General features: G+C 35.6%; 1 protein-coding gene across 1 annotated transcript in view; it reads left to right on the plus strand.

Moving 5' to 3' along the window:
- pcdh15b (protocadherin-related 15b) overlaps window positions 1–26,359 on the plus strand; it is a 239,017-nt gene that overhangs the window by 146,848 nt on the left and 65,810 nt on the right. The window contains exons 22-24 of the mRNA XM_084135704.1: window positions 8,882–8,998; window positions 20,368–20,508; window positions 23,104–23,216. Of these exons, the coding sequence (XP_083991830.1) occupies window positions 8,882–8,998; window positions 20,368–20,508; window positions 23,104–23,216 (371 nt within the window). The remainder of the gene's footprint in view (window positions 1–8,881; window positions 8,999–20,367; window positions 20,509–23,103; window positions 23,217–26,359) is intronic.

Consider the following 26,359-nt stretch of genomic DNA (forward strand, 5'->3'; position numbering starts at 1 on the left):
GTGTTTTATCATCATTTGACATTTTCCCTTGAACTGAAACATACCTTTTATACAACGTACAGTGTTTCCGTGACTGTCCCAATCATGTAAATACAAGGCGCACGATTGGCTATTGGTTCTAGGCGTAACATTCTAACACCGCACCGTTTCATACTGTACACGTTTGATACCACAAAAGCAGTGCTAGCCCTGCTCTGAAGGGTTTCATAACCCCTCTTCCAAATTACAAGCGTGAAATCCTTTACCCTGTGTTAAAAGTGAGGTTTAGAGTGACGACAACCCAGGGTTTAGGGCATTGTGAAAAGCCCTTATCTGTATCCAACCAAACCCATTTATGCCAAATGTTCTAACCTGGCAAGCAAGGAGATTCATACTGGTTTAAGCTGGTCTTTTCAGCAGGGGATATCCCGAAATGTTGCCATCCTGTGATTGCTCTCCATAGCCACTCCTAAGCCCTGTGGACACTGACAGATAGACCCTGTATTTTGTCTGAAATGGTCATTAGGTCCACAAGATCTCTGTTGTGCAAGTAGCTGATTTGTAAGGTCTCAGAAGATTAAGTTCTACACACGGGATGAATGTCAATTAGCTCTCGCTGGAAATGCTGTTGGTTAAGTGTAGAAGAGGTGGTTGTGGTGGTACAGTATTTTTGTTTATTGGTGCATCCTAATATGTGACCCTGGATCACAAAACCAGTCACAAGTCGCACGGGTATATTTGTGGCAATAGCCAACAATACATTGTATGGGTCAAAATTATAGATTTTTCTTTTATGACAAAAATCATTAGGATATTAAGTAAAGATCACTTTCCATGAAGATATTTTGTAAATTTCCTACCGTAAATATATAAAACATTTATTTTTGTGAGTGAATGCAGCACAATCATGAACATAAATGGACAACTTTAAAGGAGATTTTCTCAATGTTTCGATTTTTTTGCACCCTCAGATTCCAGATTTTCAAAGTTGTATCTCAACCAAATATTGTCCTATCCTAACAAACCATACATCAATTGAAAGCTTATTAATTCAGCTTTCATGTGATGTGTAAATCTCAATTTCATAAAATTGCTCCATGTGACTGGTTTTGTGGTCCAGGGTCACAAAACCAGTCACATGTCGCACGGGTATATTTGTGGCAATAGCCAACAATACATTGTATGGGTCAAAATTATAGATTTTTCTTTTATGGCAAAAATCATTAGAATATTAAGTAAAGATTATATTCCATGAAGATATTTTGTAAATTTCCTACCATAAATATATAAAACATGTATTTGTGTGAGTGAATGCAGCACAATCGCGAACATAAATCGACAACTTTAAAGATGATTTTCTCAATGTTTCGATTTTCTTGCACCCTCAGATTCCAGATTTCCAATAGTTGTATCTCGGCCAAATATTGTCATATCCTAACAAACCATACATCAATGGAAAGCTTATTTATTCAGCTGCCAGATGATGTATAAATAATATATATATTAGAGCCTGACCGATAAAGGATTTTTAAGGCCGATACCGATACAAATATTTGGTGATTTAAAAATCCGATATTCCGATATATCGGCCGATATATATTTTTAAAAAAAATCCAGAAACGCGTAACAAAACATGAACAGATTTGTCGTTATTTAAGAGTCCTCAGCCTTACTAAAATAATATGATAATGCAGTTTAAAAATAAACGTGTGTGTGTGTGTGTGTGTGTGTGTGTGTGTGTGAGTGTGTGTGTGTGTGTGTGTGTGTGGAACTGATAAGATTGTAAATGTGTACCTTGAAATGCTTTTGATAAAAGCGTCTGCCAAATGTCAATGTTATAAGCTACCTTATAATTACAATGTCAACTTGCTTAGCCCTTTACCTGCACTCTTTTAATTCTATCCATCTATTCCATCAAGCTACAACAAACCATTTTCAATCATCATTTGCTGCCTGCCTTCTAAAATCTACTACTTAGTGATGCACTAAATACATTATGTGACTCGTTAATGCTGCGGCTAAACGAAGTCAGCAACGCACACTTGGATTTCACACACGTGTAAAAGAAAAGCTAACTTTTATGCACAGGCTATGTTTGATACTTTTTCTCTATGTCTAAATGTTCACTCCTCGCGTGCCTAACTTACATTTTACAATGCAGAGACTGGAACTACAGATATGCTAGTTATAAATACAGTAATCATTACTATGGCAAGCCATTTTAACTTTTATTCATTTCCAGGATATGAATCCTTGATATCAACAATTCAATTTTAACTAGTAAAAATGTTCATTCTTGATATCAACAATTAAATTTTTACTAGTAAAAACTATAATTCTTGATATTAACAATTTAATTTCAACTAGTAAAAACTATAATTATTGATATTAACAATTTATATCCTGGGAATGGCAATAGGCAAGCCGTTTTGACTTTTAATCATTCGCAGGATATGAATTCTTGATATCAACAACTAAATTTTCACTAGTTAAAATTATTGTTATTGATATCAGGAATTAGATTTCTACTAGTAACAATGGCAATTTTTGATATCAGGAATTACATTTCCACTAGTAACAATGCTAATTCTTGATATCAGCATTTACATTTTCACTAGTTAAAATGATAATTCTTGATATCAACAATTGAATTTCAACTAGTAAAAACTATAATTGTTGATATCTGTAATTGTATTTTCACTAGTGAAATGTCACCATAGGCTGCCATTCAAAATCAATTGTTGATATCAAGAATCGATTTCTTACTAGTTAAAATTCCAGTTTCACTTATCAGAAATACAATTCTTACTAGTAAAAACCTTTATTTTTGATATCAAGAATTCAATTGTCACTAGTTGAAATGTCTATTCTTGATATCAACAATTTAATTGCTACTAGTAACAATGTTAATTTTTGATATCAATAATTCCATTTTCACTAGTGACAATGTTAATTTCTGATATCATGAATGTGATTGTTACTAGTAAGAAAGCCATTTTAGATATCTGAAATAATATTGATATCAGAAATACATTTTCAGATATCAAAAATGAAAAATTTTACTAGTAGCAATTAAATTGTTGATATCAAGAATAGACATTTCAACTAGTGACAATTGAATTATTGATATCAGTAATTGCCATTTTTACTAGTAACAATGTAATTCTTGATATCAACAATTATATTTTTACTAGTAAGAAATCAATTCTTGATATCAACAATTGATTTTGAATGGCAGCCTATGGTGAGATTTCACTAGTGAAAATACAATTCTTGATATCAACAATTAAATTCTTGATATCAACAATTACATTTTTGATATCAACAATTCCATTTTTGATATCAAGAATTGAATTGTTGATATCAAGAATTGAATTGTTGATATCAAGAATTGAATTGTTGATATCAAGAATTTAATTGTTGATATCAACAATTCATATCCTATATGTGTTTTAAATGTTAAAAGGGCGACAAAACTATTACAGATATCAAAAATGTATTTCTTACTAGTTAAAATTCTGAATACACATATCAGAAATACAATTCTTACTAGTAAAAACCTTTATTTTTGATATCAATAATTCCATTTTCACTAGTGACAATGTTAATTTCTGATATCATGAATGTGATTGTTACTAGTAAGAAAGCCATTTTAGATATCTGAAATAATATTGATATCAGAAATACATTTTCAGATATCAAAAATTTAAATTTTTACTAGTAGCAATTCAATTGTTGATATCAATAATATATATTTCAACTAGTGACAATTGAATTATTGATATCAGTAATTCACATTTTTACTAGTAACAATGTAATTATTGATATCAAAAATTATATTTCTACTAGTAAGAAATCAATTCTTGATATCAACAATTGATTTTGAATGGCAGCCTATGGTGAGATTTCACTAGTGAAAATACAATTACAGATATCAAGAATTCAATTGTTGATATCAAGAATTACATTTTTGATATCAAGAATTGAATTGTTGATATCAAGAATTACATTTTTGATATCAAGAATTAAATTGTTGATATCAACAATTACATTTTTGATATCAAAAAACGTAATTCTTGATATCAAAAATGTAATTCTTGATATCAACAATTCATATCCTGGAAATGAATAAAAGTTAAAACGGCTTGCCATACATTACTTTATTTAGGCAGAATAAGTTTGTTGTGATTTCCAAGCTCATTGATGTTAGCGATCTTCCTTGTATAGTGCCCTCTGGTGGACAAACTATGCAGCGCCAACACTCATAACATGGTTGAAGGGTGTTTCGTCCGCTTTTATTTTATTTTGTAAATATTCATTTATCGGCCATTATAAATGCCGATACCGATAGTTTGGAAAATGCCTAATATCGGGCTCTAATATTTATATATATATATATATATATATATATATATATATATATATATATATATATATATATATATATACTGTATATACAGTATATACACATACACATACATACAGTCGTAATCAAAAAATTCATTCTCATTTTCCACTACATCTCATTAGCAATTTCGATCTCGGCACGCTCTGCAGCAGCTGACCACTAAGGAGCGAATGTACAGTGACGTGACATAACGGCCAGATTCAAAATGTGCTTCCGCGCTATGGCTGGCTGAGCCAAAGACGGACACGCTCAGCGCTTTTCATAAATCACAACTATTCAGTGTTTTTAGCCACATGTTTATTTTAGGTTTCAGACAATTACATACATATAATTTATAGCAAAACAATACATTTATAGTTTGTAAAATACACAATAGTGTCTATGGAAGCAGCAATAACAATCCATTCAAATATATTTGCAGACGTGTTTTATTCATATCAGATACACAGTGTAAGTAACTATAAAGTTTACTCTAATCTTCTCCCGGTTTACCGGCCACTTACTTTCATGTATTTCGGGAGAAACTTATGAATTCATGTGCTTTGATAAATCCAACAGACAGGAATCTCTGAACTGCAGCCCAAACAAACATGGTGGCGCCCATCTCCCAGCATAGTTCGCATATTCAAAGTTAAAGGAACAGTGGTTACATTACCTGGTTTTACATTACCAGGTTCAGAAAAACCCTCGAGTGACTGCAAAAGACCTGCAGCAGGACAGTTTCAGCTTGCACAGTAAGGTGCGTACTAAACACATGCGGTTTCCATGCCAGACGTACACCACTACTGACCGAAAAGCATAAGAAAAGTCGGCTCCAGTTTGCTCAAAATCACATAAATAAGCCACAGAAGTTTTGGGATTCTGTTCTGTGGAGTGATGACACAAAACTGGAACCTTTCGGCCCGATGGATCAGCAGTGTGTCTGGAGGAAGAAGAATGAAGAATATGCTGAAAAGAACACTCTGCCTACAGTTAAGCATGGTGGTGCTCGGTGATGCTCTGCGGCTGCTTTACATCCTCTGGCACTGGAAACCTGCAGCGTGTGGAAGGCAAGATGGATTCATTGAAGTATCAGGAAATCCTAGGAGAAAACACATCATGCCATCAGTGAGGAAGCTGAAGCTTGGCCGTCATTGGACCTTCTAACAGGACAATGATCCCAAGCATACCTCAAATTCCACCAAGGCTTGATTGCAGAAGAAGTCCTGGATGATTCTACATTGGCCATCACAGTCACCTGGCTAGAACCCTATAGAAAATCTCTGGTGGGATTTGAAGAAGGCAGTTGCAGCACAAATAGAATACCCAAGAAAATTACTGAACTGGAGGCAATTGTTCATGAGGAATGGGCTTAGATTCCTCAGAAACGCTGCCAGAAGCTGGTGTCTGGTTATACATCTCGTTTGCAGCAGGTGTTCTACTAAGTACTGAAGATGCTTGCCATGAAGGAGCTGAATAATTTTGAGACTGCAGAAGTCATTAAAAGTTGCATTTTCAGTTGAATTTGGGGAAACCACTTGAAACATTTGTTGTGTTTCAAGTTTAATTTTTTTTTTTTTTTTTTGTCTTAGGACAACTTTTTTGATCCACAAATGTTGACTACTGTAATTAGTTGATTATAATAAAAGAATTGATAGCAAGTTTTGTACCATGAATTTTGTTTTGGATTTTGTGGTGCATTACTTTTTTTCCCAACAAGTTTCAGGGTAGTATTTCAGAGTGCTAAATTGGCTTTTTTTTCTTTTCTTTTTTTTTCTTTTTTTTTTTTTTACAATCTGTTCACACACATAATTACAGTAAAGGGACTTGACACAATAATAAATATTCTCTCCAAAATTGTCATTTAGCACATTTAGTGAATTTTAGTGAATCGCTTCATTTTGACTGTTCAAATAAATTAAAGTTCACAAAAATGATTCAAAGATTTAAGGTAGTTTTTGAAATGAAGTGTTTAGTTTAATGCTGTTGTTAATCATTACATTTAACTCTGTTATATACATGGTGTTTTATTTAATTACATTTTTAGTTTTAGTAGTTGAATTTAGAGTAAAGGATGCCAGTTAAAATACTGTCACCCTCTTTGAGATCCTTATGGTTTTTGTTCCAGATGAATTCTGCTCTCATTGCTAAATTTTATAATCGGTATATAGTTTTTTATTTCAAAAGATATTGATTCAGTGAAGTTAGTTACTTATTGTTATGAACTTTAAAAAGATAATTAGACTACAATTAACCTAGAGTTTTGCAATGTCTTACCCTATTCATATGACTGTTATATTCCCTTTGATAGGGCATTGTTAGATATTTAACCAGTTGTATAAAATCACATCTGTTTTTTCATGTTTATTTCAGTTAGCAAACCTTTTGCATTTGGATCAGCTTCAAAGATAAAGAGTTTAAGCAAAAGCATTTTCATGCAAGGAAACGCACAGCTTATTACGTCCTCTACAGTCTCCCAAGAAGCCCTAATTGTTTCTGTGTTGGAATTATTTATTAATTTTCCTTCTGTGCACGGTGTGGCTAATTGAAAATTAGTTGCTGTGGAAAATGAAAAGCAGAAATGAACGGTGGAAACAAATGTGCTACCTGATGCATGTAGACTCGGGATATCAGAGTGATTATGATGGGATAGAGGCCCCAAGGCACCGTCCTGATGGAGAAAACGGTCCCAGTGCGACTAAGAGCACCATCGTGAACTCACTACACTTTGCAGATTTACTTTAAGGCTTGACAGATTTTATTTTTCATCTGGGAAGAGAGAAGACACACAGAAATGTGTGGGATTGAAAAATAAGAGAAAAAAAAAATACCAATTTCACTCCAAAGTACTTTCCTCAAGACCTTTTATTTTGGGGATGTGAGCAATTGCAAAGTTTTATTAGTCGAGACTCAAGACTCAAGGGCATCCTTGAATAAGCGCATTCTCACAGAAAGGACGAAGGGTGGGGGGATTGACAGGGGAGGGAGGTGTAATTTGGATACCTGAACCCACCTGGCCTCTCCTTGGACTCGGAGATGGGTGATCTATTGAGTGTATTAGGTCACATCGCGTCTCTTGCATCTCCCGGAATCACCTGTCATCAGCATTCATGGGAGCCGACCGCACTTTCTCTTTGCTGTATCTTTCACATATATAACTTTGTGGGAAAAAGGTAATGCCCTCTGCAAAGTAAGAATTACTATTTCAAAGTTCAAAGAGTTTTAAACCTTGAACCAAACAGTTAAACAACATTACAAATATTGATTTAAAGAATAAAAAAAACAAAAAAAACATTTCAAATTGGAGGGAAAAATCCCATAAGGTGTTACAAATTATCACAATGGAAATGTCACAATGGACTATGCATGCCGACTGCTTACATATTTCCTCTAAAATCTCTGAGATAGTAGCAATCTTTTTCTGTCATATTTCTAATAACTGTCGATCAGAAATCAATTAATAAATTATAATTACACTGTATTATAATATAACACATCAGATCTATATTAAACATAACATTTTAGTATATTAAACAATAATGTTGTTCCAGAAGCTTTAAATACCTTTAGTGAGATTGTAGATCTTATCAGTATTACTTTGTCCTCTCATGCAACAATTCATTAGGATTGAATTTTGTGCTTAATTTTCCCATAATTTCCATACACTGCGCTGCACCGGTTGCCACTGAGGCTAAATTCGGAAGCGTTTTTGCAATATAAAACTGGTATGATATAAAACTATCCACTTAGAGTACATAAAAAAAGTTAAAAAAGTTAAAAAAAAAGTACAAAAACTGTATACACTGCCGTTCAAAGTTTTGGGATTGGTAAGATTTTTAATGTTTTTAATTCCGGTCCCAAACTTTTGAAGCAGTGTATATATAGTGTGAAATATTTAAATGTTCACAAATATATCAGTGACTTTAGTGTTGTAAGACATTTTTTATATTTATGGGAGTGGACAGTTGCTACTGAGCTTTTTTTGCAGTGATTGTCATTTCTAGAACAGTGAATTCTCTGATTGGTGGATATCTGTTTAGAATTATGGGTAATGTAGTTCTTCACTGGAAGTTGAAATCACATTAAGAAGCATATAGCACAACTTCTGAGGGCATGGTATGTGTTATAGGTAAAAAGGAATTTCTATATGGAGAAAAGGAATAGAGTTTTTCACTCCGAACCCTACTGTTGCACTATATTTACACCCCTTTTCAGCTTTGCCTCTTTATCCTCTCTAGTAACCTTTTCATCTGCCTTTTGCAGTCTCTCAGCGGCTATAATTATGTCTCACCCAACTTTTCCCCCAAAAAGTCCCTAGGCACATAGCACTGTGACATATCCTTAATGCACTGCATGATCTACTATTGAATAAATGCCATTTTTGCTTAGTGTTTTAGTGTTCGGGGCTAGCTAATGGGGCCTGAGCTAGCGCACAGTCTGACAGTTGCAAAAGAGTAAAGGCAGGCGAAGAGAGCAGGAATCGAGGCACTAATCAAAGTTTGATATTCTGTACAGGACATGAACGACTTCCCGCCGGTGTTCAGTCAAATGCTGTACCGGGGAATGGTGGCACCCAACGCAATCAAGGGGACCGTAGTGACCACTGTGCATGCCGAGGACCTGGACCCACCGGTGAGTTGGCTTGATTGTGTGTGTTCCTTCATCACTAAGGTATTTCATTTTTTTCAAATTGTGAATGAAGATATATCAAGTGTAGCGTCAAGTCTCCCATGATTAAGCTAGAGTGTCATTAACAGTCTTTTATTGGTCACTGCCTGAAGTGATTGTGAATCGGTCTGACTGTGGTGTGCAACGAGCGAATGTTTGCTATGTGAGATGACTTCAAAGGGCTAAGCACAATAAAACAAAGATAAGAGGAGAAAAAAAAACATCAGCAAAAGATTCAAAGCTGTGTGTGTGTGTGTGTGTGTGTGTGTGTGTTTAACTGAAGAGGCAGCCACACCAGCCCGAACTGTGAATAACAGCCTGTCACGTCTCCAGCATAAAGCCCCAGACTCTACGCTCCACAGTCACAACCTCAAACAAACACAACCAGCGTCACACAACACCTTATACTTTACGCAACCACAGTCCAGTGCCAATATAGTTTTGAAAATGTTCAGTTTAGTTATAGATAGTTTTAATAGTGCAGCAGTTCTGTTCTGTTTTGCTGTGATTTGCTTTTTGTTTTGTTTGTTTTTTAATGAGAATGACTTTTTGAATTACTATATTGAATTACTATATCAAATTACTGATAAGTTGTAGATTATAAATGTGTCATTCCTATGTCATTTAGCTGTCAATTTAATTAAAGAAACAGTACAAAATGTAAAAATCATCTTTAAAGGCTTCTTTTAGTTTTTTTCTCTCTAAAAAACTAGTGGCTGGATTTGCTGGACTTTACTAGGTTCATGTCATGTAATCTCTGAATATATATTCAAGAGTTTTGTTTCGGTAAATTTTAATCAACTATACAAGATTTATTTTACAAAGTATAATGTGACAATTGCTTAGTCGTATAGGGATCTGGCGAACCAGAAACCACCAGTAGTGTTTTATACTGCAGCTGATGACATGCTAGCATTATTTTCAGGGTAAATTCAATTTAGCTTCCCGTTCTCCAGATTTACTCACCCCTAAACGTCACATATATGTTATACATGTCAATCAGACACTCCCTTCCTGTCGAACTGGGCAGCACACACTGATAGTATCGGGAGATAAAATGAATGATCATATAATATAATAATAAATATACTGCTTGCTTGTTTTCATTTATATTAATAACTTTGTCACTGTCCTGCAAATCCCACTTAGCAACTACACAAACAACCTTTCTTCTATTTGTTGTCAATTTGGCTTTACTTTTTCCCTATCTCTTGCTCTTTCATGCTTTCTGTTTTCTTACTTGTTCAATCCAAATGCATATTCTTGTAGAGGTCTGCAGATGAAATGGTTCTCTATGCCCTCACCTTGTTAGAAACCTCAACCTTAAAAATATCAATTGTGCTTCTCTATTCAGCCCATAACTCAGCGCACATGCCAAGACTGGTCAGGGCCAAAGCAGGCCAACAGTCCCAGCTGTGGCTGGAAATTGAATTTAACCTGACAGTCATGCTTGCATGTCATCGGTTGCAGTATAAAACACTTTCTAGTTCAACACATCCCTATAAGAATAAGCAATTGTCCCAATGTACATTGCTGATATACTGTAGGTTAATGGAGAGATTTCTGTTTTCATTGGTGAACTGTAAACTACTGTTGCTTGCTAAGCTGCAGTCTGCTTATAATTACAGAGGGAAGTTGCGCTTCAAGCTGCCGACAAAGAAAAATTGTTCAATTGAAGCTACTTATTGATGCTAATAAATATTGCATTTAACTATTTGTATTTTTTATTTTATAAATAAAAATGTATTGATATAAAAAAATAATAATAATCTGAAAAACACAATATGGATAATAATTAAAATAACAGCATCAAACTGGAACAACTAACCGCACTTGATCAAATTGAAAAACTGAAGCTAATCATTGATTGAAATAAAAAAATGAACACATAAAATAGAGCAGGAGCAGCATAACAATACCAATCCAGTTCATTGAAACTATTCAATGAAAGCTATTTTTAAATTTAGACCATGTCCTGTTTTTGTTTAGATAAGTTTTATTCAACTATGTCTGGGCATTTTAGTCTAGTTTTAGTCAATGAAAACTTGTCACATTATCGTCATGCTGCATAATGGTTAAATCGATAATCGTGATTAGTTTGCTCAAAATTATAATCACAATGATTGTTGTCATTTGAGAAATACATTTTTACATTTAATCAGAATGATTGCACTTTCACCTATAAGCACAAATCAAGAGAATGTCAAGTCAAATGCATGGTTAATTTGACCTCATCTAGTTTCCTGGTTTATTATTGGCTATTTGTAGTATAAATTAACACACACATTACATTATGAAAACTGGTAAAACAAGAAACTTCTCACAAAAATGAAAACAGTGAAATTCCTAAAAGTAATTCCAACAATTCCAAATGACATTTATGTTTTTCTAGTAAAACAACAGCAAAAAAGACTGCATTGTTACACAGAGGTTGCATAAAAGCCCTTATTCCGGAACCACAATCGCAAACAATATACAGTGAGGAAAATAAGTATTTGAACACCCTGCTATTTTGCCAGTTCTCCCACTTAGAAATCATGGAGGGGTCTGAAATTGTCATCGTAGGTGCATGTCCACTGTGAGAGACATAATCTAAAAAAAGAAATCCAGAAATCACAATGTATGATTTTTTAACTATTTATTTGTATGATACAGCTGCAAATAAGTATTTCTCACCTTTCTTAGGATCATTGACACCCCACGAGGTGAGATCTTGCATGGAGCCCCCAGATTGACAGTCATGTTTAGCTTCTTCCATTTTCTAATGATTGCTACAACAGTGGACCTTTTTTCACCAAGCTGCTTGGCAATTTCCCCGTAGCCCTTTCCAGCCTTGTGGAGGTGTACAATTTTGTCTCTAGTGTCTTTGGACAGCTCTTTGGTCTTGGCCATGTTAGTAGTTGGATTCTTACTGATTGTATGGGGTGGACAGGTGTCTTTATGCAGCTAACGACCTCTAACAGGTGCATCTAATTTAGGATAATAAATGGAGTGGAAGTGGACATTTTAAAGGCAGACTAACAGGTCTTTGAGGGTCAGAATTCTAGCTGATAGACAGGTGTTCAAATACTTATTTGCAGCTGTATCATACAAATAAATAGTTAAAAAATCATATATTGTGATTTCTGGATTTTTCACGGTTTACATGCACCTACGATGACAATTTCAGACCCCTCCATGATTTCCAAGTGGGAGAACTTGCAAAATAGCAGGGTGTTCAAATACTTATTTTCCTCACTGTAGTTAAGATCCATGTTTGGATTATTACAGTTGTTTTGAGCACAGACTTGCTGTATGACACTTTCATTTGAGTAGAATATCCCAGTGGAGATCACTAAACTTTCTTTTCAGATTAAAATCTTGTCAGATCATCTTTTTTTCCACAGTGTAGAGAAAGCACGCATGGTTGCCAGATTATAAAAAAAAACAAAAAAAACTTGGCATAAAATCTGATTGGGAGATTTCAAATCTTGACATCTAGCAACCACGAACTTGAAAGCTGTAATATTTTGTCTCCTCTTTTTTTTTCCGACAAAAACAATGAGAGAGATTTTGGTAAAGTTTTTATTTTGTAACTACATTTTAGTCTCGTCTTTTTTCGTCAACGAAACGCATCATTGATTGATGATTGACTCCGGATGAGTTTTCTTGTGCGCACTTTTAATGCGTCTTGACTGCCATACAGTCTGACTTTAATGAAAAACGTAGATCTTACAGTGTGACATGGCTTACAGCGAGGATCATGTTCGTACAGTCTGACAAGCAACAATCGTAAAGGTTGTTATAAATCGTACAGTGTGCACCCGGCTTTAGTCAGTGATGAACATTTTTCGTCATACTGTAGATTTCGTTAACTAAATGAACACTAATCCAAATGATTCGGTACAGAAATTTTTGGTTTTTTTTTGCCATAGTTGCTTGAGAGCAACGACATTGCTCTTATATGCCTCTGCTTGCTCAACAGCAGCATGTGAAATGTGGCTCTGAATTGATATATATATATATATATATATATATATATATATATATATACATATATATATAATGTGACATTAAAACACAGATGTTGCATTTACTGCTGTCATACTACTGAAAAAAATTAAGTTAGGTTAGTAGCATCACTGCTTCTGTTAACTACTTAACACTGGGACTACATGAGTGATTTGAACAAATAATTGTGTGAGCATACATCTGTTGTGGCGCTAAACCGAAATTGAATTTCTGACTCCGACGTCAACTTGAGCGATACACAAGGACTTTATTAGTGAGCGTTCTGATAAATGGCACTGTACAAAATGTCAGCTCATTGCATTTACAGGAGCAAGGTAAATATGTGTAAGTGACACTGTTTATCTGTCTTTGAAACTGAGGGATACTTATCTTCTTCACTGTATCTGATCATGCAGAAAGCTGTTATCATTCATAAGAGCTGGAGCATTTTGTTGCAAATGGTGGTTGTTGAATGTCAGTTATCTATTTATTTTTTGCATGAGTCAGAGTCTAGAAACTCAGTTCCTGTCGGTTTTGAATCTCTTTACACTTAATGGGTTTTATTTTTAGAATGTTCTTTGCTTCTTGCAAGTAGTCATTTGAGCTGCAACTTCTGGTATTCAACCCTCTTGAGTTGTTGCAGACCATTTTAACCTGCTTTTGACTATAGCACAGATTTAATGCAACTTAATATACATTCTTAAAAATAAAGGTTCCAAATGGGTGTTTTTGCATCAATGCCATAAATGAACCATTTTCTGTTCCCCAAAGAACCTTTCAGTCAACAGTTCTTAAAATAACCACTTTGTCCCCCTTTAGTGTGAAGAACATTCTAGAAATCTTAAGAACCCTTTTCCACTATAAAGAACCTTTTTGTGGAATGGAAAGTTTCCATGAATGTTAAAGGTTCTTCATGGAAACCATCAATGCCAATAAAGAACCTTAATTTTTAAGAGTGTGCACTTTTCAGTCTGAGACTTTATGACATGATTCACAGATTGTCACCTTGTCTTATGCACACTCTCAGTAACAAACAGTGAATTGTGACTTTTGAGTTGTTATTTCATTGTCATAAATGTGATTTACAGGCCTGGAAAACTCTTGAAAAAACGAATTGTAGAAATTTTTGTTGAAATTTGTAGTCAACATCAGTGTTTCCAGTCATTCTCTGTTCTAAAGTATCTCTTGGCTTGTTTTAGGGATTATTATAGAATCCTCATCACAAACTAATGGAAAAGTCATTGAAAAGTCACTGATTTTCTTGGGAAAATCATGGGTCAGAAAGTGAGAAAATCATTTAATTTTCAAACTGATGCTTCAAACTGATGCTTGATCGGATTGGAGCAGCAGAATGAAAAACCTGAGCAAAAAGTTCCCAAGACTTTGTATCAGAAAGTGTTCTTGTCCCTCTTTAAACTGTGTTAGTTTTTTTTTCTGTAATTGGAGGCTTAGGCTACCCGTGATTACTCGTTACGCATCCAGAAATGTTGGTATCATTAAAAAGTTGCATTTCTTAATGAGGGCAGGGTAATGACAGTCTACTGGGCTTTCAGTATCAAGAGTTCAATTAGTATTCTAATTTTCCATCTTGCCTAATAATGTTTTCGATGTGATGCGCAATTAACAAAATCCTATAAACAGCTTGTGTGGTAATCATTCACTGAAGTGGTATGAAGTAATGCATCCAAGATTGAAAGACATTTCCCCATTAATATGACTGATTTGTTCTAGTCACGTGTTGTTGTGGATCATTTTAATTGTGAGCCTCATCATTAGCTTCGGGGAGTATGTACTCCTCAGTTGATTGTGCCTTCTTATGGGATGTTCTGTATGTGTTTGTCACTGTTGTGATAGTGTGAGCCTGGATTTGTACCTGTGTTGGCGCTACATTAGACCAGATACACTTATATTTGTGTGCCTCTTGTCCCTGAGGTCTTCTGTTGCAGACGGTGATTGAGTTAGTTCCAGGGGCCCTGGAGCCCTAGCGATCAGTTCAAGTTGTAAAGGCAGAAGAGGCCCGGGGCCCTAGAGCCCTATTGGTCAAATCACACTGAATAGTCTGAGAGGCTCAGGAGCCTTAGTGACTCCTTGTACTACATACACAAAAGGACCCATTGCCGCAGAATCCAGAATCTCACTGTATACATTCAGGGTCCCCGGAGCCCTAGTGGTCAGCTTATGCTGTAAAGGCTTGCACTATATATTTTAGGTGCCTGAGGGGCCCTAATGGTTAGCCTGCAGTTTATGAGCCAAAGGCACTGGTTCAGTTTTCTCGGGCTGTGCACCCAGAGGCTTTGAAGGCCTCTGGCCAGTCTGAGGCACTATAGTTCTGGCCCTTTCCATAATTCAACCCTATAGTTTGTTTCCTCAAATAAATAAAAAATTCAGATAGCATCTCAGGGACTCTCCTTGAGTTATAATTTGGCATACTGTATTTGACCTCATGTGAAGCACCTTGTTATCCTCTTGCACATTAAGCAATTCACAATAGCACTATCAATATTTTACATGGTGATCTTCGAGTGAGCAAATGTATTAAAGCTAATTTGACAGCATATTACTTCCCAGCCTGTTAAAACACGGGTGATAGAGCCTTTTGCAGATATTCAGGCAGAAATTATCACATCCAAAGCAGTGCTTCACCCGTAAATTACTTCAATCTTGTTCATGGACTTTTGCATATTCTCTTGGCAAGTTAAATACACACACACAAAACGAAAATCTAACCCACTAAGCAACATCATTTTCAAGGGTTATTTTGTACTGGAACATAATGATTTTGTTTTTCGCAAACAGCAGCTCTTATTTACGACATCTCTTCAGCGGGATGAAGGGTGACCAGTGACCGGGTTTGTTTTGCTGTCTATCAATGTGTTTCTGGCAACTCTCTCCTTTTTCTCTATTCTCTGAGCATCTGTCAGATGGCACTTCATACTGGCATCTGATGTCTGTGTGTGTGAGCCATCCTCACACACACAGAAATAAATAAGAATTAAACCTGAGCGCTGTCTTATTCACGCCTTCCTTAATACCTTGTGGAAAAAAGAGAAGAAGCTCTGACTTTTTCTGCGCATGATGCAATCATATCTGCAATTATAGAGTCTCATCAAATTAAAAAGACATCAAATATTAACCTTCTGGTGCTCTTCAGTCAGTTTTTACCGAAACATTTTATGTTTTGTTTTTTAGATTTTTTTACTTGATCGGAATGGTACAAACCTTGGTAAAGGTTTTGGCACTTGTTATATTAACACACACACACTACAAAAAAAAAAAAAAAAAAAAATCATGGACATAATTTAAAAAGGCTAAATGGTCCTGAAAAAAATAGTCACTCTTGTGCTCCTCGCGGTCAAAAATGAATTGAATGAATGAATGGGAGACGAATATCATAGTGAAAACCTTTGGTACTGCGGCCAAACAAAATCTTACTGAAAGCTAATTTTTTCAAGGTCAAATTTGGAACACAACTTGTTTAGATTTATGGCTTTGATTTACTTGAAAATATATGCAGTATTTCATTTAAAAATTGAAAATAGTATTTTGTGCATTTTTAATAACAATAAACGTTAAAAAAAAAATTATATATTAAATTTTATTTCTTTTTTTTTCTCTTTTTTTTCACTTCAGCAATAATCTGCCATGTGTTGTCTTTGAAAAGAGATTGTAACGAGTTAGCTCAAAGGGGAAATATTAATAATAAATTATTCATATTTGGGTCAGTTAATTGGATTAACTTGATGTAGCTAAATTAATATTACAATCAATTAATCAGTTCGTCCAACAAACTCTTTTGATTATTCATTTATTCTAAGAAAAGCGTATCTTTCATGGCCACCGAAAAATAATTATTTCTTAGCATGTACAGCGCATAGAGCATGTAACAAGATCAAGATCGTAAAATAGACTTTGTTGCAAGCAGAGAATCATAACCAAATACATATTGTGCACAAGTTTTATTAACTAAATCACAAACATAACTAAACTAAACAAACATACATACATACATACATGCATGCATAGGTAAAATGGTGAGTGATATGGAACCGGAAGCAGGAAATGGATCTATGAAAAAGATCCATTTAACTATGAAAAGAACCATCAGCTGATCATTTTCAGAGCACCTCATTAAATTGATACTTGCATGGTCTGTGCAGTGGACACAATTCTTGAAGTTGTTGAAAATTGAAGTTGTTGAGGTTGTATTTTCTTCTCCGCTGGATGAAGAAGATATGATGAACTTGCATGGTTAGTTCGACTCTGTTCTCATGGCTGGAGTGCAGATCGTGGCCTGCCGGCCCTGGGCCGGAGAGGACACGCAGAGCAAATGGTGGGAGTTGCAATGGACTTCTTATGCATTGAATGAAGACGTTGAACTCCTGAGGTTGTTCTTGATTCTGTTGTGGTTGAGAGAGAGTCCTCTCTCTCCTGGATGAGCACATGGCTGGTTGTGAGTCGAGGCCTGCTGCCCTGGGGCCTGCTGAGGCCACGCTGGACAGCACGGCACCCTGAACGTACCGAGAAGGCCAAGAGTTGATCATTGCCCATTCAGTGATGGTAAGGTTGCAGTTTTCTTGGACTGAAGTTGGATTGAAGAAAAGACAGTCTGACTCCTTTGGGATAGTGAAAGGATAGCAGGCGGTGGTCATGGCCTGCCGGGGCCCTTGGGCCCCGCGGGGGGGTCCCCACAGACATCAACCCGAAGAAACAGCAGTAGAGAGCCAGAAGAAGAGAGAGAGTCACTGTGAATTTGTCTCTAATAAAGCCTGAGAAAGGCCCCACCTCTCCGGGTTTGCTTGACCAATGAGAAGGGTGGAATTTCCAAGCGGGAAAATTCCTCTGTGGTTGATTTATGAATCTTTGTTTCAAGCGTGCTTATTTTTATGTGCAGCTGGATTGGTTTCTGATGACGAAACTAAGAAAAATTCTTGTAATACTAATATGTTGCGCAGCTATCGGCATATCATGTACACAATCATTTCGATCTTCAAAGTACCAATTTATAGAGACCAAACATGGTATAGGTGAGGTTACATTGACTGTTGGTTCTATCATAAAATACACAGTATCAAAAAAATAATAGAATTAAAAACACTACACAAGACAGTAAATCATTCACACAATTTTCTGGGATGCATCTTAATTTATAGATCAGATTAATGCAGCAAAGTCTGTTTTAAAGTCTGTTTCTGTCTTCCCCATTGTCTTTGTCTTGACCAGTGAGCACATTTTTAACAGCCATAAAACCAACTTATCTGACCGTGGTCATGGTAACTAAGACCTTCTTGCCCTTGTTGGGGGGATGGGATCACAGATCCTAGAGTGAGTGTTAAATATTATTTGGTAAACTATTACAAATACTTGTGTCTGATTTGTCTCAGTCGTTACAAGATCAAACTTAAGTCTGTGCTCTACAGCGTTCAAGATTTACGACAGTTTAAGTTGGAAATTTAATTTTCAGGTCTATGCTCAGAAAGTGAATAAATGGATTTTAAATACAGTGTAAATATAATTTAGTACCATACAATCCCCTAAAAATACAAAATATTTTAATTTTTTTTATCAAACTAAAATATAGTACATTCATTTCATTGAAATAAAAAAAAAGAATTTCGGTCAGAGCACAGTGGCTGGAGAAAAAAAGGTTGTGAAGAAATGAGAGTGATGTTAATTAAACTCCTCAGGATTTTAAAAGAGCAGTGATGAAATGTAATGTATGATAAAACACAGTGTGGCATAAAAAGCCCCATGACCCCAGTCCTCTCCATATGCCCTGAAGACACAGGAGTGAGCTGAAAAATCATTTGTAGTCTGATTTCACAGCAAACGCATGCCCCGACTGGCACTACGTCCCCACCCGTGGGTGGATGGATGGGTTTTTCAGCACGTTCTCGCGAGGACAGGCCCACCCACAGGCTCCATTTCTCACCCGGCATCACCCTCGTAATTATCTCCATCTCAGCGGGTTACAAAACCCTTTTGTCCCCAGGCCAACTCTACACATTGACTCTCACAGACTTATGAAACTCACAGCGGGATACGTGACTTTAGAAGAACAGAAGAAAATGAACAAATTGAGTTTGTCAGATTTATTTGAATCCTGCTAAGAGCACTCTGCAAAAGAATTTACTTTGACCATTGCTTGAAAGATTTTGGTTTAAACATGCTTTACACCTATTAGAGTTTGTGTCTTGTATCTTGATTTATAGCTCTAAAAGCTAGAATACAGTATATGACTTTTGCCCAGATTTGCAGTCTGAACTTGGTCGCCAGATTTTGGCCAGTCAGATTGGACAGATTTCTCAGAAAAGTGTACTAGATATTTGTACTATGATTCTGTCCAATCGGAGGATATCAAACATGTATGAAATTTTGAGCCAATTTTAGAACACATTGTTTTCATTTGTCTTGTGTTTCCTAGCAAAAAGGCACATGTTTCCTTGAGTTGTGTTCGAAATGACTTGCAAGATGCTCATTTCTTCTCTATAATTACCACATTCTCTCTTTTGAAAACCTTTTTATTTTGTATTTTAATATTAAAGGGATAGTTCACTCAAAAATGGAATTTCTGTCATTAATTACTCACCCTCATGTCGTTCCAAACCCGTGAGACTTCCGTTCATCTTTGGAACACAAATGAAGATCTTTTTGACAACTACCACTTTGACGCTTAATAAAATAAGATCGTTCATAAAGAGATCGTAAAACTAATCCATATGAATTGAACAGTTTAGTCCAAATTTTACGAAGCGACTCAATCACTTTATATGATGAACAGACTAAATTTAGGCTTATATTCACATATAAACATTGATCCGCGAACATAAACAGAAGCTCAATCTCAGTTTCTTGACGAGTGAGAACAAACCTCTTGCGGAACCCAAGAATGACCCTCACTGGTTCTCACATGTAAAGCGAACACACTTAAGCTTCTGTTTACCACAACTGATCTGTGTTTTAATGAATGTTTATATTAATAAATTCAAACTAAATTCAATCTGTTCATCATATAAAGCGATTGAGTCTCTTCAGAAAATTTGGATTAAACCACTTGAATCATATGGATTTGTTTTACGATCTTTTTATGAACTTTTTGAAGCTTCAAAGTGGTAGTTGCATCAATGGAGGAACAGAAAGCTCTCAGATTTCATCACAAAGATCTTCATTTGTGTTCCGAATATTGTGTTCCAAAGTCTGGAACCAAGGTCTGGAACGACATGAGGGTGAGTAATTAATGAAGGAATTTTCATTTTTGGGTGAACTATCCCTTTAATACAAAATACTGATATAGTTGGAACAAACAATGGCTTTGTTTTATTTATTTATTTATTTTTATCTTTCAGGGTACAGCGGCCAGTCGAGTTCACTATAAAGTGGATTTGGAGCATTTTTCTTACAGCACTAGTATCTTCGACGTGGAGGAGAACTCAGGCAATGTTCTCACCAGGGTCAATCTGAATGAGGAGCCCAACACTAAATTCAGTGTAAGTGCATAACAATCTTTTCTTAATACAGGGCTTGTCAACTTGCTACCTACGGGCCATAACTGGCCCATCAATCATTTTTATGCGTCCCACAGATTGATTTAGATGAAATTGCTGCACTGCCTGATGCTGTCAGAGTAAAACTAACTGACTGGTGAGTTTAGAAACACTCATCATAAAGCTTTCATTCATCATTGAAGCTTTTCTGGACATAGTTTCCCCATGCATGACCCCTAGGGATGGGTATCATTTGAATTTTAAAGATTCCGATTCCAATTTCGATTCTGCTTATTGATTCCGATTCTTATTGATTCCTAATTTCGAATCCAATAAGGTAAAAAAAAAGAAAAAAAAAAAGATATCATTCACATTAATCTTATTGCAAAACATTTAATTGTAGCTGAATATCATGAACAAAAACCAACAGGCTAGAACACTTACACAGGCCTGTGAATTTTCTCATTGTCTTTTGTTGTTTGATTAGTGTTATTTATTATTGAGATGGCAGTTGCTGTCACTTTAAGAGTTTCCCAATAGTTACACATGCCTGCAGCACTGAAAACAGCGCGTATCACTCTTGAATGGTTTATAATCACATTAAAATCACCTTTTCTGCGCGCACGTTTTGTGTGTGTGTGAGTCGTCTCTGAATCGCTTGAATGGAGTCGCTTGAATGGTTGAATGGAGAGTCGCTTGAATGGTTTAAAATAAAAAATTTGTGAGCGCGCATTGGATGCATGTGCAGCACATAAAATAGCGTGTGAGTCGCCTCGCGCTTGAATTGTTAAAAGTGATATTGAAATGCTCACAAAGGATAAGGAATCGAAATATTAATTTTATGACAAGTATCCGATTCCTGACATCAAGTTTTCGATTACCAACCCTAGACCTTTTTTTACACATAAATACAGCATCTATAAAAATAGATGAGCCACATTATTTTTGTCTTATATAGGATGATATTGTCATACAAAAAGAGAACAGATCTTTTATATACTTTTCCACCAGTTCACAAGTCTCGTCTTTTGCATGCTCAATATTTTAAATGTAGACACGTGACAAGCGCGCTCGCATAGCGACGCCGTGGCATCTACGCCACAGTGAGATGAAAAAATCTGAATCTTTTCTAAAAAAAAATCTGACAATATTCAGAATGCCACAAGCATTGTGGCATCTTGTCATGTGACAAGAACCAGCTTCACCCTTTCCATGACAACATTGAAAGCTCAGACAAAATGGATGAACAGCTGATTATATAGCTGTACAGGGCAGGGTTTTTTATTCATCTCCATAAATATATCTAGTAGCAGAGCTAATGCAAGGGCTGGAAATCAATTTATGCATTGCTGAAACTTCCTCGTCTTCATGGAGACCACGGCTCATGATTGCTCAGCTACGGGCTCCCGATCGCTTTTGAAAGGTGGAGAAAGTGGCGCGGCCGGAGTGAACAGCCCCTTAATCAGTATTTTTAAATTGTTTTTCTGACAAACTTTGATCATTCTTAAAATTAGTTTGAGTTATGTGAGAAAAAGGAGTGTAAAATATTAAAACGTTTTATATATATATATATATATATATATATATACTTTTATTACAATTCTAATAAAGACAGTAGTAGTGAGAAAACTAAAAAGGAAGTCAATTGGAGTCAATGGAAGGGGGGCTGCGGTGTTACGGGGGACCAGGATGGGACCATGAGCCTGACAGCTCAATATATTGGTGCATTTGTCCTGTCCACAAGACCACCACACAGACTAAGGCTTGTGCAGAGGTGCAAAGAGTACAAGAGTACAAGCAAAAAGTGATACCTTACAGTGAAAATTACTCCATTACAGTACCTTTGCAACTACATGCCAGCTACCAGTCATTAGAATATTAGTAGAGTGTCTGCTTCATATCTGCTAACACTGAATTTTGATGGTCCCTCAACAGACATTCTACTGACTATAATTAACTTTGTAACTACATCGTATTCTGCTAACCCTAACCTAACAGTCTACTACAGTCTACTAATTCTCTAATTAGAGTTAGTTGACATGTAGTTGCAAAGTTATAGTTAGTAGATGGTCTAAAGTGGACCAATGAAATAAAGTGTAACCGTTACAAGACACTAATCCCAATACCACTTGAGTAAAAGTCTTAGAGTATCTGATTTCAACAGTACTTAAGTATTTTACTCATACTGAATGTCTTACCCCATTTTAAAATAGTTTTTTTTCTGTAAGCATAAACAAGAAAAACGATCTGCAAAGAGAAAAATAACAATGATCTTGTCTTCTTTTAATGCAATTTTCTAAAGTAAAGTAAATTTATTTTGTTTAAAAATTGTTTTTTTTTACTGCAACAAAAATATATTATATTATATTATATTATATTATATTATATTATATTATATTATATTATATTATATTATATTATATTATATTATATTATATTATATTATATTATATTATTTACTCTGAAATTAGTTGTGGCCTGTGTTAAAATTAGACCTTTATACAATCCTCATTTTAACTTTGAATAAGTATAGTTCTCAATGCGGATTCCTAGTCCTTGTTTTTTCTTAAAATAGATTTTTCTCTTGTTCCCAAACAGTTGGCGGTTATTGCCTATGATGATGGCGAGCCGATGAAGTTCAATAAGACTCTGGTGGAGATCACTGTCCTACAGCCGTCCATAATTCCTGTGTTCACGCAGGAGGAGTACAGGTGAGCAAACACTTCATGTGAAAAAGAAAATACACCCTTTTGAATTCTATAGTTTTACCTATCAGATTAGATTACGATTAATATTAATATTAGGTAAATACAACCTCAGATGAACAACAACATGTGACATTATTTATTTAACAAAAATAAAGCTAAAATGGAGAAGCCATGTGTGACAAACTTAGTACACCCTATGATTTAATTGCTTGTACAACCACCTTTAGTAGCAATAACGAAGTAATTATTTTCTATATGAATTTATTTGGTCCTGCCACAACATTTCAATCAGGTCGAGGTCTGAACTTTTACTGGGTTATTGCAACACCTTGATTCTTTCTTTTTCAGCCATTCTGCTGTAGATTTGCTGGTGTACTTGGGATATTTTCTTTCAGCCAAGCTTTAGCTGTCAGAGAGATGGCCTCACATTTGACTCTATAATACTTTAGTATATAGATGAGTTCATGGTCGACTCAATGACTGCAAGGTGCCCAGGTCTTGTGGCTGCAAAACAAGCCAAAAATCATCTCCCTTCCACCACCGTGCTTGACAGTTGGAATGAGGTGTTTGTGCTGAAATGCTGTTTGGTTTTTGCCTAAAGTGGTGCTGTGCATTATGGCCAAACATCTCCAATTTGGTCTCGTCTGTCCAAAGGACATTGTTCCAGAAGTCATGTGGTTTGTTCAGATGCAGCTTTGCAAACCTAAGCCGTGCTGCCATGTTCTTTTTAGAGAGAACTAAACAAGCCTTCCAAAACGAGCCATACTTGTTTATCTTTTTCTAATTGCACTGTCATGAATTTTAACATTTAACATGCCAACTGAGGCCTGTAGAGTTTGAGGTGTAGCTCTTGGATGTTTTGCAGTTTCTGAGCAGTGCATGGTCTGATCTTGTGGTGAATTTGCTGGGATGTCCACTCCTGGGAAGATTGGCAACTGTCTTGAATGTTTTCCACTTGTGAATAATCTCCCTCACTGTAGAATGATAGACTTCAGATTTTTTGGGAAATTACCTTGTAAGCCTTCCCCGATGTATAGGCAGCAATAATTTCTTCTCTAAGATCATTGCACACCTGAATGCTCTAGGCCAGCAAACTGCCAAAACTTCTGCTTTTATACAGTTGGTCAAGCTTGCTGATGATCAATTAATCAAAGTCATTTGATTAGCAGCGTCTAACTGCTTCTTACCCTCTTAAAGTTCCCCTATTATGCTATTTTAAAGTTTCCTTATGTTGTTTTGGAGTCTCCTACAACAGGTTTACATGCATCAAAGGTAAAAAAACTGTTTAATTTCCTCATGATATACATATGCACATCACCACATTTTTCAATGATTCTCAAACGACTCGTCAAATGAATCGATCTCTCTAAATCCCGGCTTTCCACAAGCTACTCTGCTCTGATTGGCCAGACAGCTCAGTCTGTCGTGATCAGCCCTATGAAGGCCTCATCGACATGACCAATCTGACTTCTGACTTGTAATGCTGCCTGGAACATACACTGTTCGCTCGTTGGCCAGAGGAGAACTGGCCCCCGACTGAGCCTGGATTCTCCCAAGGTTTTTTTCTCCATTCTGTAACCTGTTGGAGTTTTGGTTCCTTGCCACTGTTGCCTTGGCTTTTGGCTTGCTTAGTTGGAGACATTTAATATTCAACAATATTACTGATCTGGACAATGACGCAATTTTCTTCAACTTTGTTGTATTATTTTCATGTTATCAATGTGAAGCTGCTTTGATACAATCTGTATTGTAAAAAGCTCTATATAAATAAAGGTGACTTGACTTGACTTGACTAATGTTTCGTCTTGACGTCACAACGAAACGGCTTATGACTCGTTTGAAAAACAATTCATTTCATTGACTCAGAGTTGACTCTTACTTTTGAAAGACAGTAACTATATACGGTGCACTTTAAGATTTAAAACTTTGCAGGAGGTTTTCATTCACTTTGAGCTATGTTACACACTACATGAAAGGTCATTTTCAAAAATACATAATGGGGGCACTTTAATTCCTTAATTCGAAAAGTTTTTCACCCATGGCTTCTCCATTTTAGCCTAATTTTTGTTCAAGAAATAATGTCACAGTGTTATATGACGTGTTGTTGTTCATCAGAGGTTGTATCTACCTAATTTTAAGACCTGCTAAAGATAGGTAAAATCATATAATTCAAAAGGGTGTGTTTTCTTTTTCCCATAAATGTATGTATATATGGTTCTGAACTTGCTATGCTTCCAAAACATATTCAGTACTTCAGCATCTTCAAGTACTGTCAAGTAGAAAGTTTGACATTGGCAATCAGCAGTACAAAGTATAGCATTTTTTTTTTTTTTTTTTTTGGGATATAGAATCTAAATGCGTTGTTTAAACATATTCATTTGCTGTTTGCTGATGGCCATGCGTGTTTGAAAGATGATTTTTACACAAATATATGTTTAGTTAGATTGCGTCTTTTGATATAGCCTAGATAGGTGTGTTTTAGATGAAGTATGTTTATTTTTATAGGCACTGCATTTCCTTTGACTTGACTTCAAACAAATGTAATTGTATGGCCGTAAGCCAAAAAGCAGAGGTGGAGCTAGTACAAATTTGATCCTGTTTTGATTATGAAGATGCATTAACATGCAATTGTAGATAATTCACAATAAGACACGAAACATGTATTTTGAAAAGTAAATAGGGTCTTTAGCATAAAAGCACTATGAAAATAACAAGCTTTAGGTAGTTTTATTCAGTATAAAACTGTCAGCATATAGATGTAATCATAGACTGATTATGCATAATAGCTAAAAGGTAAAGTGTGCTGCAAAGGTGCAATGTAATGTTTTATACACACTGTTGTTTCCTCAAAGGACATTTGCTCTCCATTTAAATGCATCTTAGCTGCTTTATTAAATTACTTATTTAATATGTTTGACATGGGGTAATCAGTTCAATTCACATGGTTCTGAGGCAAACAAGACTTCCACTGGCTTGCCTAAATTGATTTAAAGCTAAAAACATTTAAGCATATTTTGCTGAATTTATCACACAACCTATTCATCTGTATGTTCAGAAGAAGACAGCACCTTCTGTGCAGATAGATCTGTGATCAAAAATGATTTTATTAACAGCTTTATAGTGAAGTGGTAATTGTACGCAGGCTT

This window comes from Abramis brama (assembly GCF_963993115.1).
Source record: "Abramis brama genome assembly, chromosome: 14".
Lineage (NCBI taxonomy): Eukaryota > Metazoa > Chordata > Actinopteri > Cypriniformes > Leuciscidae > Abramis > Abramis brama.